The following is a 15,661-nucleotide window of genomic DNA, read 5'->3' on the forward strand; positions in this document are numbered from 1 at the left end:
GCCTCGCTCCTCTCGGGGCCCCGCCGAGGCGTCGCGGGGCGGCCCCCGGGAGGGAGGGACGGGCGGCGGCGGCGCTGCGTTGCCATCGGGGCTTCCCCGGGACTCCTCACTCCTGCTTCTTGGGGTTGTTAACGGCCACGTAGTGGTAGAGGACGACCAGGAGGAAGAGCGAGACGCCCAGCATGTTGGCGAAGATGGCGAGCTGCACGTCCGTGATCATCCTGCGGGGAAACGGGGCCCTGCGGAGGGACCGGCCACCGGCAGCACCGGCTGCAGGCCCCTCACAGCCCGCCCAGCGGCGCGCCCGGTGTCCCGGCTCATACTCACGCTCCCACACCCGGTATCCCGGCTCACTCTTCTGCCCGGTGTCCCGGTTCACGCTCCGGGCCCGCCGCTCCGACACGTCTCCCTTGCCCGTGCCACTTCCGGCCGCGGGGCACGGCGGGAGGCGCCTGGCCCCGGCTGTGACGTCACGGCCCAGCGGCGGGCTCGTTGATGCGGTGACGTCATGGCGACGGGCGTGGTCATCCACGGGAACGCCCCTCTTGCTCCGCCCCCTGGCGGCCGCCGCCGGCTCCTTCTCCATACAAGGCGCGGCGCGAGGGCGGGGCGGGGCCGAGCGGCCTCGGGGCGGCCGCGGCTAATTAGCGCTAATGACACTAGTGACAGCTCATTACAGCTGATGACAGCGGGCGGCGCCGCCAGGCTTTAGCGAGATGGGCTACATTGGGCTTTGCTGAGCCGTACCGGGGTGTATCGGGGGTATGGAGGCACGCTGGGCTACGCTGAGCTGGAGCATACCGGAATGTGCTGGGACGCACTGGGGTGGGCTGGGGGTATTGGGATGTATCGGTGGTCTCCAGTCGAAGGGTTCCAGCAGCGAATCCCCCCGGGGTCCTGCCCCCATCTGTGCTGGGGCAGAGCAGGGTCCCCTTCTGTTTCCCACGCACGGCCGCAGAGCCCCAGCAAGGTCTGGAGTCCCCTGGGACACGGCAAGGCCAGTCCCCCCCCCGACCCCCATGGTCCCCCACAGCTCCCCACAGCCTCTGAGAGCACAGAGGAGGTGACACCATCCCCCCTTGGGAACAGCCACGGCCGGGACCTGGCCAAGCCCAGCGCCGGGCCCCTCAGCTCCGCGTCCCCTTCCCCGACGTCTCCCTCCCCCGCATCCCCCTTCCCCCGCCCCTCTCCCCGCTCCAGCTGCCGGCAGCTGTTTGTGCTTAACCCACACTCGCGGCTCCCCGGGGCCGGGGGGTTCCCGCGCCCTGACGTCAGCGTGGGGCCGTGGCCAAGGCGTGATGTCACCGTGAGGCCGTGACGTCACCACACGGTCCGGGGAAGCCATGGCATCACCGTGGGCTCGGGGCCACGGCGGCCCGGGGTGGCCGCTGTGTGACCGCTGGCGTTCCAGTGCCCCCAGTGTCCCCAGTGTCCCCAGCGCGGTGTCGGGGGGGGGCTGGGGGCAGCCGGCTCGGTGCTGGCACCGGGACGTGTCACCTGGCGCGGGGGCACGGGCACGCGGGGACGTGGCACCGCGGGATGCGCTGCCGGGACCCGTCGCTGCCCTGCCCAGTGCGGGGGTGAGGAGCGAGGGCACCGGCGGTCGGGGAGATGCGGGGCACGGCGCGAAGCCGCTGCCGGAGCCGGTGCTAGCGGCGGAGCGGTGGCCGTGGGCGACCGCTGGCCGTGGCGTGCCGGTGCCGCGGCGGTAGCCCCGGCCGCCTCGCTGGCCGCCCGCGCCCTGGCCCCCTGCCCGGCCTCGCTGGCTGCCCCAGCCCCGGCCCGGCCTAACGAGGAGCAGATGTGGCGGCGGCGGGGCCGGCGGGGGCCGCGGTGCCCGGCGCGGCTGGGGCGGGGGCCGCGGCGGGCAGGAAGCGGGGGGCCCCGGGGACCCCGCCGGCGGGCAGCGGCGGCGGGGCGGCTCTGGTGGCGAGGGGCTGGCCGAGGGGCGGCCGGGGGGAGGGCAGAGCCGAGCCGAGCCGTGCCGAGCCTCCCAGAGCCGCGGAGCCGCGACGGGACACCGCATGCGGTCCTGAGCCGCGCCGGACCGGGCTGACCGAGCCGAGCGGAGCCGCCCCAGCCCAGCATGGCACCCTGGCTCTGGCCGTGCCTTCTGGCCGCACAGGCCCTGGCCGCCAACTTTCCCCCCCGGTACAGCCTCTACACCGGCGGGGCCGCCCCGCTCGCCCCCGGCCCGGCCGCGGCCCACAGCGGTGCCCGGGCCGCCAGCCGGCACAGGTAGGAGCCAAGAGCACCGGGGCGACCCAGGCGGCCGCGGGGCCACGGGCTGCAGCCCCCACCCTGATGCCACGGGAAGCCCGGCGCCGGGCGGGCACCGGCACGTGCCACGTCCAGGCCGGGGGGCGGCGGGAGGGGCGCTGGGTCCCCTAAGCGGGGGCGTCACCCCCGGGACCGGTGGGCAGTGGGCGCACGTGGAGGGTCGGGGCCGCCGGTGCAGCGGGGCTGAGGATTCCGGGCCGGTCCTTCCTCGGCATCCACGCGTGGGTCAGCGCTGCCGGAGAGAGGGAGAGGGGCCCGGACCCCTGTCCCCATCCCCGTCCTATCTCGTACCGTGGGCAGCGTGGGGCCGTGGGCCAGCCCGTGTCTGTGGGTCGGGGGCGCAGGGCTGGGGACGGCCGCACGCTGGGTTGGGGTCACAATATATTCACCGCGGACACATCAGCGCTGCAGCAGCGCGGCCGCAGGGCCGGGGCTGCCCCGGCCCCACGGTGGCCCCGGGGGGATGGCAGGACCTGGCCCAGCGTGGGGTCCCTGGGGCGGGCACCTCCGGCGCCTTTACCTGCGGCTTCGGGGGCTCAGCGGGGGCTCCCCACGGGTCGGGGTGTGCAGCGCTCCTTCCCCGCGGCTCGGGGAGCACGGCGGGTGTCCCCATATCCTGCCCCTTCAGGGGAGCTCTGGTCCCATCCCACGCCTGGGATGGGGGCAGCCCCGGTGCGGGGCGGTGGGACCCCAGGGCAGCCCGGGGGTCCCAGGGCCTCGCAGGAGCAGGGCTGGGATGGGGGGAGGAATGAGGGGGGCCGTCGGTCGGCGCAGGAATTCCCGGCGGCCCCCGGGGAGGAGCTGGAATCCAGCCGGGGCCTGAGGGGAACCAGCCGGGCTGACGGGAACCGGCCGCCGCACCGGGGCCCCGCGGCGGGGACCCAGGGCCGGGGCCGCTCCCCGGGGGGCGCTCAGTGGGGCTGGGGGCCCGAGCGGGGCCCGGGTTCGGGTCCGTACCATATAAGGCTGCGACGGGGTCCCTGCAGCGGGGCCAGGCTGGAGTCCCACGCGGGGGGGCTGCTGGGGTCCCCGCAGCCTGTGGCGCTGGGCTGGGGACCCACGTGTGGCACAGAGGGGCAGGGAGCACGGGGTCAGCCATGGGGCAGCATGCAGGGTGCCCGTCCCTGGGCCAGGCAGCGCAGGATGCACAGCACGGTGTGATGGGGTGTGGGCACCCGACTCCTGGCGGAGCCCCGTCCCTGCAGGGCTCCCCAGGGCAGGGCAGGGCGGGGGCTGCAGCCGTTTCTGCAGGGTCTCCAGGCAGGGCTGAGAGGCCGTGGTGGGGCGAGCTCCGGCCCATTAACCCGCCGCACTGGGCCATGACGGTGCTACCGGTGGGGCTGGTTGGACAAGCACAGGAGCTCGGGGGATCCAGGGTGTGGCCAGAGGGGCCGGTCTGTGCTGGGGGATCCAGGGTGTGCCTGGGGTGATGGTGTGTGTCAGGGAAGGCCTGGGGCGGGGGGCGTTGCTGTGTCTCTGCCGAGGTGATGCCTGGTGCCTACTCCCCGCCGGGACAATGCCTGCTGCGTGGCGGGATGCTGTGCGTGGTGTGTGCCGGGACAGTGCCTGCTGTGTGCTGGAATGATGCTAGGTCCACGCTAGGGCAGTGCCGATGGCTGCTGTGTGCCGGGATGACGCCTCGTGTATGTCAGGAAAACGCGCGGTGCGTGCCCAGATGATGCCCAGCGTGTGCCATGCTCGGTCCGTAGCAGGACAATGCCCGGTGCGTGCCGGGGTGATGCCCTGTGCCAGCACATTCCGGGTGTGTGCCCTGACCCCTTCCCTCCGGCAGGAACTGGTGTGCCTACGTGGTGACACGCAGCGTGAGCTGTGTGGTGGAGGATGGCGTCGAGAGCTTCATCAAGCCGGACTATCAGCCCTGCGCCTGGGGGCAGCTCCAGTGCCCCCGTGTCCTGGCGTGAGTGGGGCCGGGACGGGGCTGGAGGGCTCTGGAGGGGTTCGGGCCGTTCTGGGGGGGCCAGCGCAGAGCCGGGACGAACCGCGGCCGTGCCGCCGCCGCTGCTGTTTACCCACCCTGGAGCCGTGTTTACTTTTGCGCAAGAGTCAGTGACCTCAAGTGGTGCCGGAGGGTGACCGGTCACTGTCCCCCCCATCACGTGCAGCCAAAGCCCTGAGGCACCCCGCAGCTCTCTGGATTGGTGCTGTGACGACACTGGTGTTGGGGTGATACTGGTGACGGGGCTGGGCAGGGGCGGCCCCCCAGCTGCTGGCTGTTGAGCAGGACAGCGACGCTGCTGGGTCAAGCTGCAGCTTGTGCTGGCTTTGGTTCTGTGGGGCAGCCCCACACCCCTCCCTCCATCCCCAACCCCCCGTCCCTTCCGCCTGCAGGTACCGCAGCTTCCTCCGGCCCCGCTACAAGGTGTCCCAGAGAACGGTGTCAGAGCTGGCCTGGCGCTGCTGCCAGGGATACTCGGGCCCGGACTGCAGCGAGGGGCCTTCTCCAGCATCCCCCCAGCCCACCGGCCGTCCCCTGCCCCGGCCCGGCCGCCCCACACTCTCTGGCTTCGGCAACCCCCTCAGTGGCCTGGGGGGTGAAGGTAGTGCTGGGGCGGGGGACGCGCTGGCGGGGGAATGAATGTGTCGGGAGGGTGACCCTGTCCCTGGCGGTGCACGGCAGGCGGCGGAGACACGGACAAGGTGCGGCGGCTGGAGGAGCAGGTGCGGCGGCTGAGTGAGCAGGTGGAGGAGCTGCGGGCCGGGCAGGAGCCGCCTCGGGCGGCTGTGGAGGGGCAGCCCGGGGGCGAGCAGCCGGCTGACGCGGCCGCCCCCGCCGAAGTGCGGGAGGCACTGAGCCACCTTCAGCGGCGCCTGGAGGAGCTGGAGACCCGCCTGCGCCGCACCGAGGGCGGCCGGGACGGCCCAGGGGGCCCGGGGGGCCCGGGGACGGCGGCGCTATACGAGCTGGAGCAGCGGCTGCAGGAGCTGTGCGCTGCGTGCACGACCGGCACCGAGGGGCTGCGGCGGCAGGCGGCCGAGGACCGGGAGCGTATGCGGGCTCTGGAGAAGCTGGTGGGCTCGGTGGACCAGCGCAACAGGGATGCAGTGGAGTCGGTGCAGCGGCACATCAGCAGCCTGAGCAGCCGCCTGGCTCCCGCCCCTGCGGCCCCTCCGTCCCCGGACCTGCTCCGTCGCCTGGCCGAGCTAGAGCGGCGGCTGGAGGGGCTGCTGGGGCCGGCAGCGGGGCCGGGGCCGGGACCGGTGCTGGCGCGGCGGCTGGCTGAGCTGGAGGGGCGGCTGAACGCTTCGCGCGCCGGCCCGTGGCCCTCCGAGCCCGAGGGGCGGCCGGGTGGGCTGCCGGGGCGCTTGGCCAACCTCAGCCGGGCGGTGGAAGGGCTGGCGGCGAGCGGGGCCCAGCGCGGCGCCCGCCTGGACCAGCTCGAGGAGCTGCTGGCCCGCTGCGGCCACCCGTGCCCGGGGCAGGACGGGGTGCTCGGCCCCGACCTCCGGCAGCCAGAGGACACCGAAGGTCTCTGGGAGGACGGGCTGACCGGGACCCTGGGAGGGCTTCTGGGGGCGCGGGGGGAGGCGCTGGCCGAGGAGCTGGAGCAGCTCCGCAACCGGACAGGGCGGCTGGAGGCGGCTCTGGGGGACCTGAGCGCTGAGCCCTGCTCCCGGCCCTGCGCCTCGCCGCCCCCCCGGGAGCCGGAGCAGCTCCCGCCCGGCCCCACAGAGCCGGAGGGGCTGGAGGCACCGCTGGAGGGGTTCGGCGTCTTTGGGGGCACGTCGCCCTCGGAGCTGCGGGAGCTGCGGGGGGAGCTGGCGGCGGCGCTGGCGGCCCTGAGCGGGCTCAATGCCACGGTGGAGGGGCTGCAGGACGCGCTGGAGGAGCAGGACGCCCGGCAGCGCCAGCTGAGCGCCGTCACCGACCGCGTGGTGGCCGAGCTGGACCAGGCGGCGGCGGCGTCGGCAGCGCGACAGGCCGAGAGCGAGGAGCGGCTGGAGGCGCTGGCGAGGGAGCTGGCGAGGGCCGGGGGCTGCCCGGCGGGGCTGGAGCCACGCGTGGCCAAGCTGGAGGGGGTCTGCGAGCAGCTGGAGGCGGTGGCCGGGGGGCTGCGGGGCGTCCGCGAGGGGCTGGGCCGGCACGTTGCGGGGCTGTGGGGAGCCGTGCGGGACCTGAACGCCACGGCCCGCGGCCAGGCCGCCCTGCTGGACAAGGCGCTGGAGCTGCCGCCCCGGCTCGGCGCCCTGAACGCCAGCCTGGGGCACCTGCGCGGGGAGCTGCACCGCCTGGCACAGCGGGAGCGACACGGTGCGGGGACACGGGGGGCGCGGGGGGCTGCAGGGACAGGGAGGGACGTGGGGCATTGCAGGGGCCGCGGGGCTGCGGGGATACGGAGAACTCGAGGGGTAAGGGACCGGGGGGATCTGGGCATATGGGTACCGTGGGGGCTGCGGGGGGACGGGACATCCCGGGTCTGTGGGGAACGGTGGGCACGTGGGGCTGCGGGAACGGTGCTGGAGGTGTGGGGATGTGGGGTCACCAGGGAGTGCTGCGGTGGGGTGTGGGGAGGCAGGGGCTCGGCCGGGTGATGCTGTGGTGTGGGGGCACAAGACCGCAGGAGGATCCCGGCTGTGGGGCTGCAGTGTGTGGGGACAAGGGGACATCGTGCATGGGGCCACCAGCTGTGGGGCCAAGGTGGCTCTAACGCCCTCCTCCCACCAGGCCCCCCTGGCCCCCCTGGACCTGCTGGCCCCGTGGGCGAGACAGGCCCTCCTGGCCCCACTGGGCCCCCTGGCAAGGATGGAGAACAGGGTCCCATGGGTCCCCCCGGTAAGGCTCAGCCCCCCCACGTGCCCCGACCACGCAGGCGAGGCCAGACCCTGTCCCAGGGGGTCCTGCCTCAAGCTGGCCCTGCAGCAGCTCCTCCTCATCTTTCCTGCAGGGCTGCCTGGAGAGAGAGGTAGGGCAGGGGCCGGGGGTGCAGGGAGGACCGAGGGCTGGGGGGCACATGGGGAGCTGGGAGGGGCCCTGGGGTGGAATGGGAGCAGGTCTGGGTTGGCATGGGGAGGCACAGGGCGCTGGGGGGCCGGGGAGCAGGGGGGGCCAGGGGCGTGGTGGAGACGTGGTCAAGGAGGGGCACGGACACTGAAGGGGTGGGTAAGGAGGGGTCATGGGGTGTGGCTGCTGGCTTTGGGGGACGGGGGCTGCTGGGCTGCAGAGGGTACCAGGGTGGCTGAGGGTTAAGGGGGTGAGGGAAGGGGGCACAGGGGTGCCACATCCTGACACCGTGCCCAGGTGAGGTCGGGGAGCCGGGTTCGGTGCCCCGCGTCGCATTCTCGGCTGCCCTGAGCACCCAGCGCACAGAGCCGGGCACCGTCCTCTTCGACCAGGTCCTGCTCAACGACGGCGGTGCCTACGATCCCGAGACAGGTGAGAGCCCGCGGCCCGCTGGGGGTGCTCTGGGGGCCGTGGGGTGGTTTTGGGGTGATGGATGTCGCAGTAAGGGGCCGTGGGGTAGGCGGGGGCGGCAGAGTCACAGGGGGAGCACGATGCCGGCGTGTGATGGTGGCCGGGGGTTCTGGGATGGTGTCGCGCCTGTCCCGGGATGGCCCGCTGGCCTTGGGGTGCCGCAGGAGACCCGGCTCTGGGGGCACCGCAGGTCCCTGCAGGTCTCTGATCCCCTCTTCCCGGCGTAGGCACGTTCACGGCTCCGGTGCCTGGGCGGTACCTGGTGAGCGCGGTGCTGACGGGGCACCGGGGCGAGGGGCTGGAGGCCGTCCTGTCCCGCTCCGGCCACGGCATCGCCCGCCTGGACTCGGCCGGGTTCCAGCCCGAGGGGCTGGAGAAGGGGCCCGTGGCCGCGCAGGCCCCCAGCCCCGGTGCCCTCGGCGTCTTCAGCCTCCTGCTGCCGCTGGCGGCCGGCGAGACCCTGTGCGTGGACCTGGTGTCGGGGCGCCTGGCCCACGCACCCGACGAGCCCCTCACCGTCTTCAGCGCCGCCCTGCTCTACGACTCCGACGAGCCCTAGAGCTGCCGGGTCCCCCGCGAGGGCACAGCCAGGCCGGGGGGTCCCCACGCCCTGCCGGGACCCCCACCCCCCACCCCCTTATTTATCAGCACCCCCCAGCCCTCGCTGTCCCACTGTCACACACTCCTGCCCCACACGGCCCGCCCTGGATGCCCCGGCCCCACACTGCCCCCACAATAAAGATGCGGCACCGGGTTTTGTACCCACGGCTCCAGTTCCATCCCTCGCCCGCGGAGGGGACGAGGGGAGTGGGGCTGGTGGCTGCCAAGTGTCACCATGGCACCGAGCTCCATCGTGGCCCCAGCAGTGTCACCCTGGGCACAGCAGGGCGGGGTTGGGGTGAAGGGGATTTCCAGCTGTTTTGGTCCTGGTGTGACTGGGATGGACTCGGTTCCCGGGGGACTGGGAGGTGCTGGGGCCTTCCAGGTGCTGGAGTCATGTCCTGCTGTGCTGGGGGACCCTGCAGCGCTCCCGGCCCCCCGGGTGATGGGTGTGCTATGGGGGGCTGGCGCTGTGGGGTGATGGGTGGTACCTGCCCGGGGGGCCCCGTGTTGCTGCTGAATCCACCTGAATTCATCCCCTGCGGTCGGGTCGGCCGTGGGTACCCCTGTTCTTCCACTTCAGGGCTCTGGCCTGGCCTGCCAGGGGTGCTGTGCCCACCACTGCAGGGGGAGGGATGGTGGTGGGGGAGGTCCCAGGGCCATCGATGGTAGGACGGGCTCCAGGTTGGGTCTGGGGCACTGGCACCTCCTTAGAGATTTCAGTGCTTTTGGTCATGGCTCCTGTGCAGATCCTTTGGTGCAGAAAGATCAGGATTTGGGGCCAGGCAGAGGGGGGTGTCCAGCCCCAGTCTGTGCCCCAGCTCTTGGGGGAGATCCTTAATGGTGGGGTAGGGACAGAGCCTTTTGTCCTCGGGTGCTCTTGGCATCAGTGCCATTGTCAGGTGAGCACCAGTGGCCTTGTCTGTCTGTCTGTCTGTCTGGATTCTTTAACAGTTCATTGAGGGTTTGGAGTGCGAGAGGATCAGTGTGAGGCCGTTCTGTTAATGCAGCTCCACTGCTGCTGATGTGTGAGAAAATATCATCAAATCCCAGGATGGTTTCAGTGAAAAGAGACCTTCAAGACCATCCAGTGGCACCCAGTTCCATGGGCAGGGACACCTCCCACTGTCCCAGTGTCCAGCCTGGCCTTGGGCACTGCCAGGGATCCAGGGGCAGCCCCAGCTGCTCTGGGCACCCTGTGCCAAGAATTCCTGCCCCAAATCCCATCCAGCCCTGCTCTTTCCCAGTGGGAGCCATTCCCTGGCTCCTGGCCCTCCAGCCCTTGTCCCCAGTCCCTCTCCAGCTCTCCTGGAGCCCCTTTGGGCCCTGGAGGGGCTCTGAGCTCTCCCTGGATCCTTCTCTAGGCTGGACATTCCCAGCTCTCCCAGCCTGGCTCCAGAGGAGTTTCAGCCCTTGGAGGAGCCCCACGGCCTCCTCTGGACCCACTTTCATCAGTTTAACTTTTGGATCAATGGGATCCCTGCTCACAGCCAGCCATTCTGGCATTGCCCAGCCGGGTTCTCATTCTGTCCTGCTCTGGGGCAGCAAATCCCAACGTGAGCAGAATCTTTGGGAAATTGTTTCTCTGGGATGGCATTCCCATTGTCAGCAGAAGGTGGAGATCCAGAGCCACGACAGTAATTCTTGCAGAGGAGGGAACTGAAAACTAGGAAGGGCTCAGACTTCTGTATTGCCCCTCCACTGTGTCCACTTGCAGGATTCTCTGTCCCATCCTGGAATCATCCCCGGGTGATGATGGCTTGGGCCACTCACTGTCCATGGGGACCAAAGGAAGGAGAAATTCCTGCTGGTGACTTTCTAAGATTTACCAATCTTAGAAGGATCATTGTCCTCCTAGACATGAGAAGAGAGTTTTATAAGGAAAATGGGTGTGAGTCTTCCTGCAACTCCTAGAATCACAGAATTGTTAAGACTGGAAAAGCTCCCTGACACCATTGAGTATTCCTGACCATTTCCCCAGTACTGCCAAGGCCACCCCTGTCCTGTGTCCCCAAGTGCCACAACCACAGGGCTTTTAAATCCCCCTGGGGATGGGGACTCCACCCCTGCCCTGGGCAGCTGTGCCAGGGCTGCAGAGCCCTTTCCATGAAGGAATTATTCCCAATATCCAGCTCCCAATGAGCCTGGCCTGAGGCCATTTCCCCTTGTCCTGTCCCTGTTCCCTGGGAGCAGAGCCCGAGCCCTCCTGGCTGTCCCCTCCTGGCAGGGACTTGTGCAGAGCCACAAGGTCCCCCCGGAGCCTCCTTTTCTCCAGGCTGAGCCCCTTTCCCAGCTGCCTCAGCCTCTCCTGGGGCTCCAGCCCCTTCCCAGCTCCGTTCCCTGCCCTGGACACGCTCCAGCCCCTTCCCAGCTCCCTCAGCCGCTTCCTGTGCTCTGGACTCTGCACCCTTCCAGTCCCTTGGGGCTGTTCTGACCTGCCTGTTCCAACCTGGATCATTTCCATGGTTACTGGAGGGTTGATCCCCCTCCAGAGCAGGGCTGTGGGGTGCTGCAGGCTCCTTCTGGCAGAGTGGGATGGGGCTGAGGCAGCTGAGGAAGATCATCCTTTATCCATTATCCCTGAACCTTCATTATCCAGGAATGTTTTCCAGAAAGTGAGAGGCACAATGAACCTGCTGAGGAGGGGAAGATCTGAGATGGATCTGCTGCATCTGCAGATAACCTGGCAAGTGAGAGGGGTCCTAATTATCCCTGATAATTAGTCGGGGATAACATGTGCCTGAGGATGGGAGGGAGCCCAGGTCTGCAGGGATGTCCCACCTCGGCCTCAATAACACCTGGCATTGTCACTGCTGGGGCAGAATTGGAACAGAGGGGTCAAGGGAAACTCAACCATCACTCACACCCAGGAAGCAGCCACCCCCAGCACAGGGAGCACCCCTGAGCTCAGGAACAGAACCCCCCTGACCTCAGCTCAGGGTGGGGAATGGAGGGAGCTGGTGTTGGGCATTTCCAGACCTGCAATTCCAAGACATCCAGAGTCTCACTCCTGTGTCCAGAGGCACCACGATGGCAACTGCAGAGAAAATACCCCAAACACTGTCACCAGCACAGCTCCAAGAGAGGGAACAGCCCTTTCCCTCCTCTAAATCGAAACTGGGAGAGACTTGTGCCTGGGCAGCCTCACAGGGCTGTCATGGGGGGGTACTTAGGGAACTGGGCTCTCATTCCCATCAGAGTCAGTGGCACAGATCAATCGCAGCATCTCGTGCCTCAGAAGAGGGACCCAGACAAAGAAACCCCTGGGGATTTCATGGAATGATTCGGGTGGGAAGGGACCTCAAAGCTCCTCTCATTTCACTCACTGCCGTGGGCAGGAACACCTCCCACTAGAACAGGATGCTCCAGGCACCTGCAGGGGCCCATGCTGTGTGTGCATGTCCATCTGTCCGTGTGTGTGTCTGTCTGTGTGTCCATGTTAAAGGAATTGCCTGTCCGAGCATCCTGGAGCCACTCTGGCACTTGCACTTCCACGTTCCCCCAGTCAGACCAGTTCCCCTCACCAGCTCAGCCCCAGGTTTCCCATCACAGAGTCTCAGATGTCCCAGTCTTTAGAATGATTTCATCTTGGTGCAATAACTAGTAACAAAATACTGGCCCGAGCTGGTGGCTCTGAGAAGGGACCCAGAGCAAAGGAACCCCTGGGCTCCTGCCCCTCACAGCCTGAGCACGGCTCCTGCTGTCTCCACAGCATTAGTGCAAACACCAAACAGAATCAAAGCGACAGGATTGTGATAGGGCAGAAATTATCATCGATTTTAAATCACAAAGGATTCTCAAAAGTCATTTAATACCAACTACCTGATCATTCCCTACTTGTTAACATGCTGGGTCAGGCAGTGTCCATCCAACAGGCTGCTCCCAGCTGGGAATCCAGGTCCTGGCATAGCCAAGAGGCTTCCTGAAGAGCCTTCCTGTCCCCACAGACTTACACAGCTCATCAGTTCCCATCCCTGTGAAACAACGCCTGTGTCTGATTCCGCTGCCTGTGGAACCCTTCCTTTAGCCAGGCTTTCCCTGCTCCTCCCGTGCCAGCCCCCCTTGTTGGAAAGGCTCTGCCCAGTGGGATCTCTGCTCCAGTGTCACCAGGGAACGCTGGTTCCCAGCACAGCAGCCACTTCCCAGAGTCTCTGCACAGCCAGGGTGGCAGTGGGAGCTTCACACGAGGTTTGTGAGAGAAGCCCTGTGGCTGAGTCACAAGGAGAGGACCCCCAGCTCTCTAAACTCCTTCTCAGAGAGGAGCCCTGGCGAGGCTGGAGCCAGTCTTGGCCTCAGATTCTCAACACTTTAAGTAATTTTGTCCCATGAGATTAAAGATTGCAAAGCAGCTATATTTCTGTAAAATGAATGATTTATTATGACAAGTGATTAGATGGAAGATCTTAATCAGAAGTGTTTACTACACGATAAAAAAGCCAAAACTGCTTAGTAGCGTGTAGTACAGTGCACTATATCAAAGCAATTGTATTAAAGCAATTACACTAAAGCAAGCAAAAAGAAACAATTGTTAAGCAGAGATTGATGTAACTCACCACGCTGGGTGGGCCTCAGGCATTTCTCTTAAATACCCGAGGAGTGTCCTTGGAGGTGTCTGCTTCTCACAGGAGGAAAGCTCACTCACACACTCCAAGAAGGAATATGTTAGGAGAACCTTCCATCTGAGGCTGGAGTGGACTTTTACAGTGTGAAATTGTGTGACTGGCTGTCTCATGTCTCCAGGTGAGCTCAGCAGCTCACTGACCAGAGCACAGCATCCTGCTACACTGCTGGAAGGGGAAACAGCCCCAGGCTTCCCTCTGGCTCCAAGCTCAGGCTGAAAATCGAGAACTTCGAAGTTGGGCAGCCTTTCGTGATTTATTTTCTTTTTTTGGCAGTATAAACGACTAAATATTCCTTGGCAGAATTGGCTTTGCCCCAGTTGTCCATTGTCCATCACCATTTTGAGTTGCCTCCAACCTTTCCCCCATCTCTCTTCTCCTGCTGAGCGATCCCTGTCAGACGCAGGGACTGCCAGACTTGGCTCCTGTCTGAGCACAGGCTGCTCCTGGAGCCTCCTGTGGCCACCACTCCTGGGCCCTCATTCCTGTGGAACCTCTCCACGAGTGATTCTGTCTCTTACCCCTTGGCTGCCTCTCTCAGAGCTTCTGTCAGTTCTCCCAGCCCAGGAATCCACGGCCAGCACGATCCCACCCCTCCTGTGTGCTTTTCGTGACGGGACACGGGAGCTTCACTGCATTCTCTCTGGATCTGTCATTCACTGCCCTTCCCCAAAATGTAGCCTAAATATTTGCCTTTTCTTTTGGCCCAGCTGAGGTTTGGAGGGAGATGCAGGTGTTCCCTGGTCACAGGGCACCACGTCCAGGCACTGCCACCTCAGCCCCATTTGCTAAGGATGAACAGGAGCCAACTCCTCAGAGCCCACAGGAATTTCATACCTTTTGTACCAGTCTACTAAGAGCCAAAATTCTCTGCAGCTTCAAGGGGTTGTACCTTCAACCACCAGAAAACTACAGCAGAATTTTAAAAGCATTTTCTCATTTACTTTTTTATTTTTTTGGTATCACAGGACTTCCTTCCCTCCCCCATGAGGGGGCCATACAAATCATCAGGCACCAGAACCCCTTTCCTGCTCAGGGAGGACTCTGTGGATCATCCTCCTGGAGGAAAGTGCAAGAGTTTGCCCCAAGTCAATACAAATAACATTAATTTTAAAATTCAAAGTTTCCTGTTGCTGTTCCAGTGCAGCAAACCAGACAAAGGTGATGCCTTCAGTTATGGCCAGAAAACACCAATTCCTCAAGAACAACCACAAGTTCTCCTCATTCTGGAAAAAGTCTTCAAATATTACATGCACATTTGCTGTCCTCTCACCTAATAGAAATTTACATGTAGGAAAATGTACTTACAGAAAGCTTTTAGAAACACACACAGAATAACAACTATTACAAGCACAGGAACCTTACACAGATACCAAATGAAAGCAGCATTTCAGCTGACATTTGCCCTCTGAAGAACCTGCTCCTGGTGCAGGATTTGAGCTTTACACCCCGACAGCCCATTCAGCCAGGCACAAACAGCACAGGCTGGAGATGAGATCCCTGTGGGTGCAGATCTCCCTGAATTCCTCTTCTTGAGGCCATCCCATAACAGCCCAGAGCGATCACCTGCTCTGTGTGTGTGTCTGTGCTCCACTCACGGTGTCTGGGCACCTCTTTGGTAGCTGTGAAAGGAACTCCCAAAGTGCCTGAAGGGAATCCCAGACGTTCAACTCTGTCTGTGGCACATGAGAGAGCCCAGGACTTCACACAATTTCTCAGACTTCTAAAACACTTCAACAACTCTGCCATCAACCTTTTCTCTCTCTCCCAGGGCAGTGAAGCCTCAAATCATCCTCGATGTTCCAAATTGCACAACTTTGGCCAAGAGCGTCCCCTTGCTGTGCTGGATGTACAAAAAACAGTGAAAAACCCCTTTAACTTCAGCCTCCAGTGCACCTCACGAGGGAGCCCAGATGCCTCCATGCCTGGCGAGACTCCAAACCCTCCCATGCCCCTTTTTCAGTCCCCTGCAGACCTTGGATGAGATCCCAGATGCCCCAATTTCCCCTCAGGCTGCCCAGGCCACACCCAAACCAATGCAGGAATTTCCCAGACTGCACAAAATGCTGCACCCACAGACGGACTGAGAGACTTGGAGCGATTCAATCACAGATGCTGATCTCTGACATTGAATCTGCTCCGGGAATTTTAGCACTCACTTTCGGCTCCTCCTTGCTCCGAAGATCCAGGTGAGCTGACCCAGTGCTGGCGGGTGGGGGTTTGGAGCAGGGAGGCTCTGAAGGGGATGGCCCAGGGTCACACCTGGGCCACCAAACTGCTGAGGACACTTTCCTGTCGGAGCATCCCGTAGCTGCTCGGGCAGCCACACCTGCCCCACCTGAGCTGGGACCACCCTTCCGAGCCAGAGCAGCCGCCCTCCCCGCCTTGGCCCTCAGTCCTTAGAATAATTTAATCATGGTTCATTAATTAAATAACAAACTAACAGCCCGAGCTGGTGCCTCCAAGGAGGAGCCCCAAAGACAGGACCCTCTGGGCTCTTACCCCCTCCCAGTGTGGGTGCAGGAGGGCCCGGAGTCCTCCTGTCCTGCGGTCTCCGAGTGTCCCGTGCCCCGCTCCCTTCCCCGTGCCGGGGACCGGCAGCTCCGGGCCCTGTCCGGGAGCTCCCCCCGCTCCCAGCCCGGAGCTGCCGGCACCGAACGCGCTCAGCAGCCGTGTCCGTGTGTCCCTGTCCGTGTGTCATGAGGGGTGGCATGTGCCAGTGCCGGTGTCC

General features: G+C 65.2%; 2 protein-coding genes and 1 long non-coding RNA gene across 5 annotated transcripts; 1 reads left to right on the plus strand and 2 right to left on the minus strand.

Annotated features, from left to right (window-relative positions):
- OST4 (oligosaccharyltransferase complex subunit 4, non-catalytic) lies at window positions 1-461 on the minus strand. Its single transcript, XM_015615833.3, has 2 exons — window positions 328-461; window positions 1-221 (listed from the first exon to the last, which is right to left on the minus strand). The coding sequence occupies exon 2, from the start codon at window positions 218-220 to the stop codon at window positions 107-109; it is 114 nt and encodes a 37-aa protein (XP_015471319.1). The 5' UTR covers window position 221; window positions 328-461; the 3' UTR covers window positions 1-106.
- A 1,479-nt stretch (window positions 462-1,940) lies between these two features.
- On the plus strand, window positions 1,941-8,472 carry EMILIN1 (elastin microfibril interfacer 1). 3 transcript variants are annotated; one of them, XM_015615828.2, is made up of 8 exons: window positions 1,941-2,238; window positions 4,073-4,198; window positions 4,630-4,838; window positions 4,919-6,550; window positions 6,965-7,072; window positions 7,185-7,202; window positions 7,538-7,672; window positions 7,939-8,472. In XM_015615828.2, exons 1-8 carry the CDS (start codon window positions 2,087-2,089, stop codon window positions 8,268-8,270), a joined length of 2,712 nt encoding a protein of 903 aa, XP_015471314.1. In that variant the 5' UTR covers window positions 1,941-2,086; the 3' UTR covers window positions 8,271-8,472. The 3 variants fall into 3 exon arrangements, with proteins under 3 accessions (XP_015471314.1, XP_015471315.1, XP_015471313.1); XM_015615829.3 differs by lacking the exon at window positions 1,941-2,238 and adding an exon at window positions 2,263-3,981; XM_015615827.3 differs by lacking the exon at window positions 1,941-2,238 and adding an exon at window positions 2,264-3,943.
- Window positions 8,473-13,850: 5,378 nt separating this feature from the next.
- On the minus strand, window positions 13,851-15,655 carry LOC107198682. Its single transcript, XR_001519091.2, has 2 exons — window positions 15,090-15,655; window positions 13,851-14,773 (listed from the first exon to the last, which is right to left on the minus strand). It is a non-coding gene; the product is annotated as an uncharacterized LOC107198682 (long non-coding RNA).
- Window positions 15,656-15,661: the final 6 nt, after the last annotated feature.

This window comes from Parus major, unplaced genomic scaffold (assembly GCF_001522545.3).
Source record: "Parus major isolate Abel unplaced genomic scaffold, Parus_major1.1 Scaffold276, whole genome shotgun sequence".
NCBI classification, from domain to species: domain Eukaryota; kingdom Metazoa; phylum Chordata; class Aves; order Passeriformes; family Paridae; genus Parus; species Parus major.

Coding starts and splice junctions, on each gene's coding strand:
- OST4 (XM_015615833.3), bottom strand. CDS start 220: ATGATCACGGACGTGCAGCTCGCCATCTTCGCCAACATGCTGGGCGTC.
- EMILIN1 (XM_015615827.3), top strand. CDS start 3,768: ATGCCTGGTGCCTACTCCCCGCCGGGACAATGCCTGCTGCGTGGCGGG. Junction 4,199..4,629: donor CAGTGCCCCCGTGTCCTGGC/GTGAGTGGGGCC, acceptor TTCCGCCTGCAG/GTACCGCAGCTTCCTCCGGC. Junction 6,551..6,964: donor GGCACAGCGGGAGCGACACG/GTGCGGGGACAC, acceptor TCCTCCCACCAG/GCCCCCCTGGCCCCCCTGGA.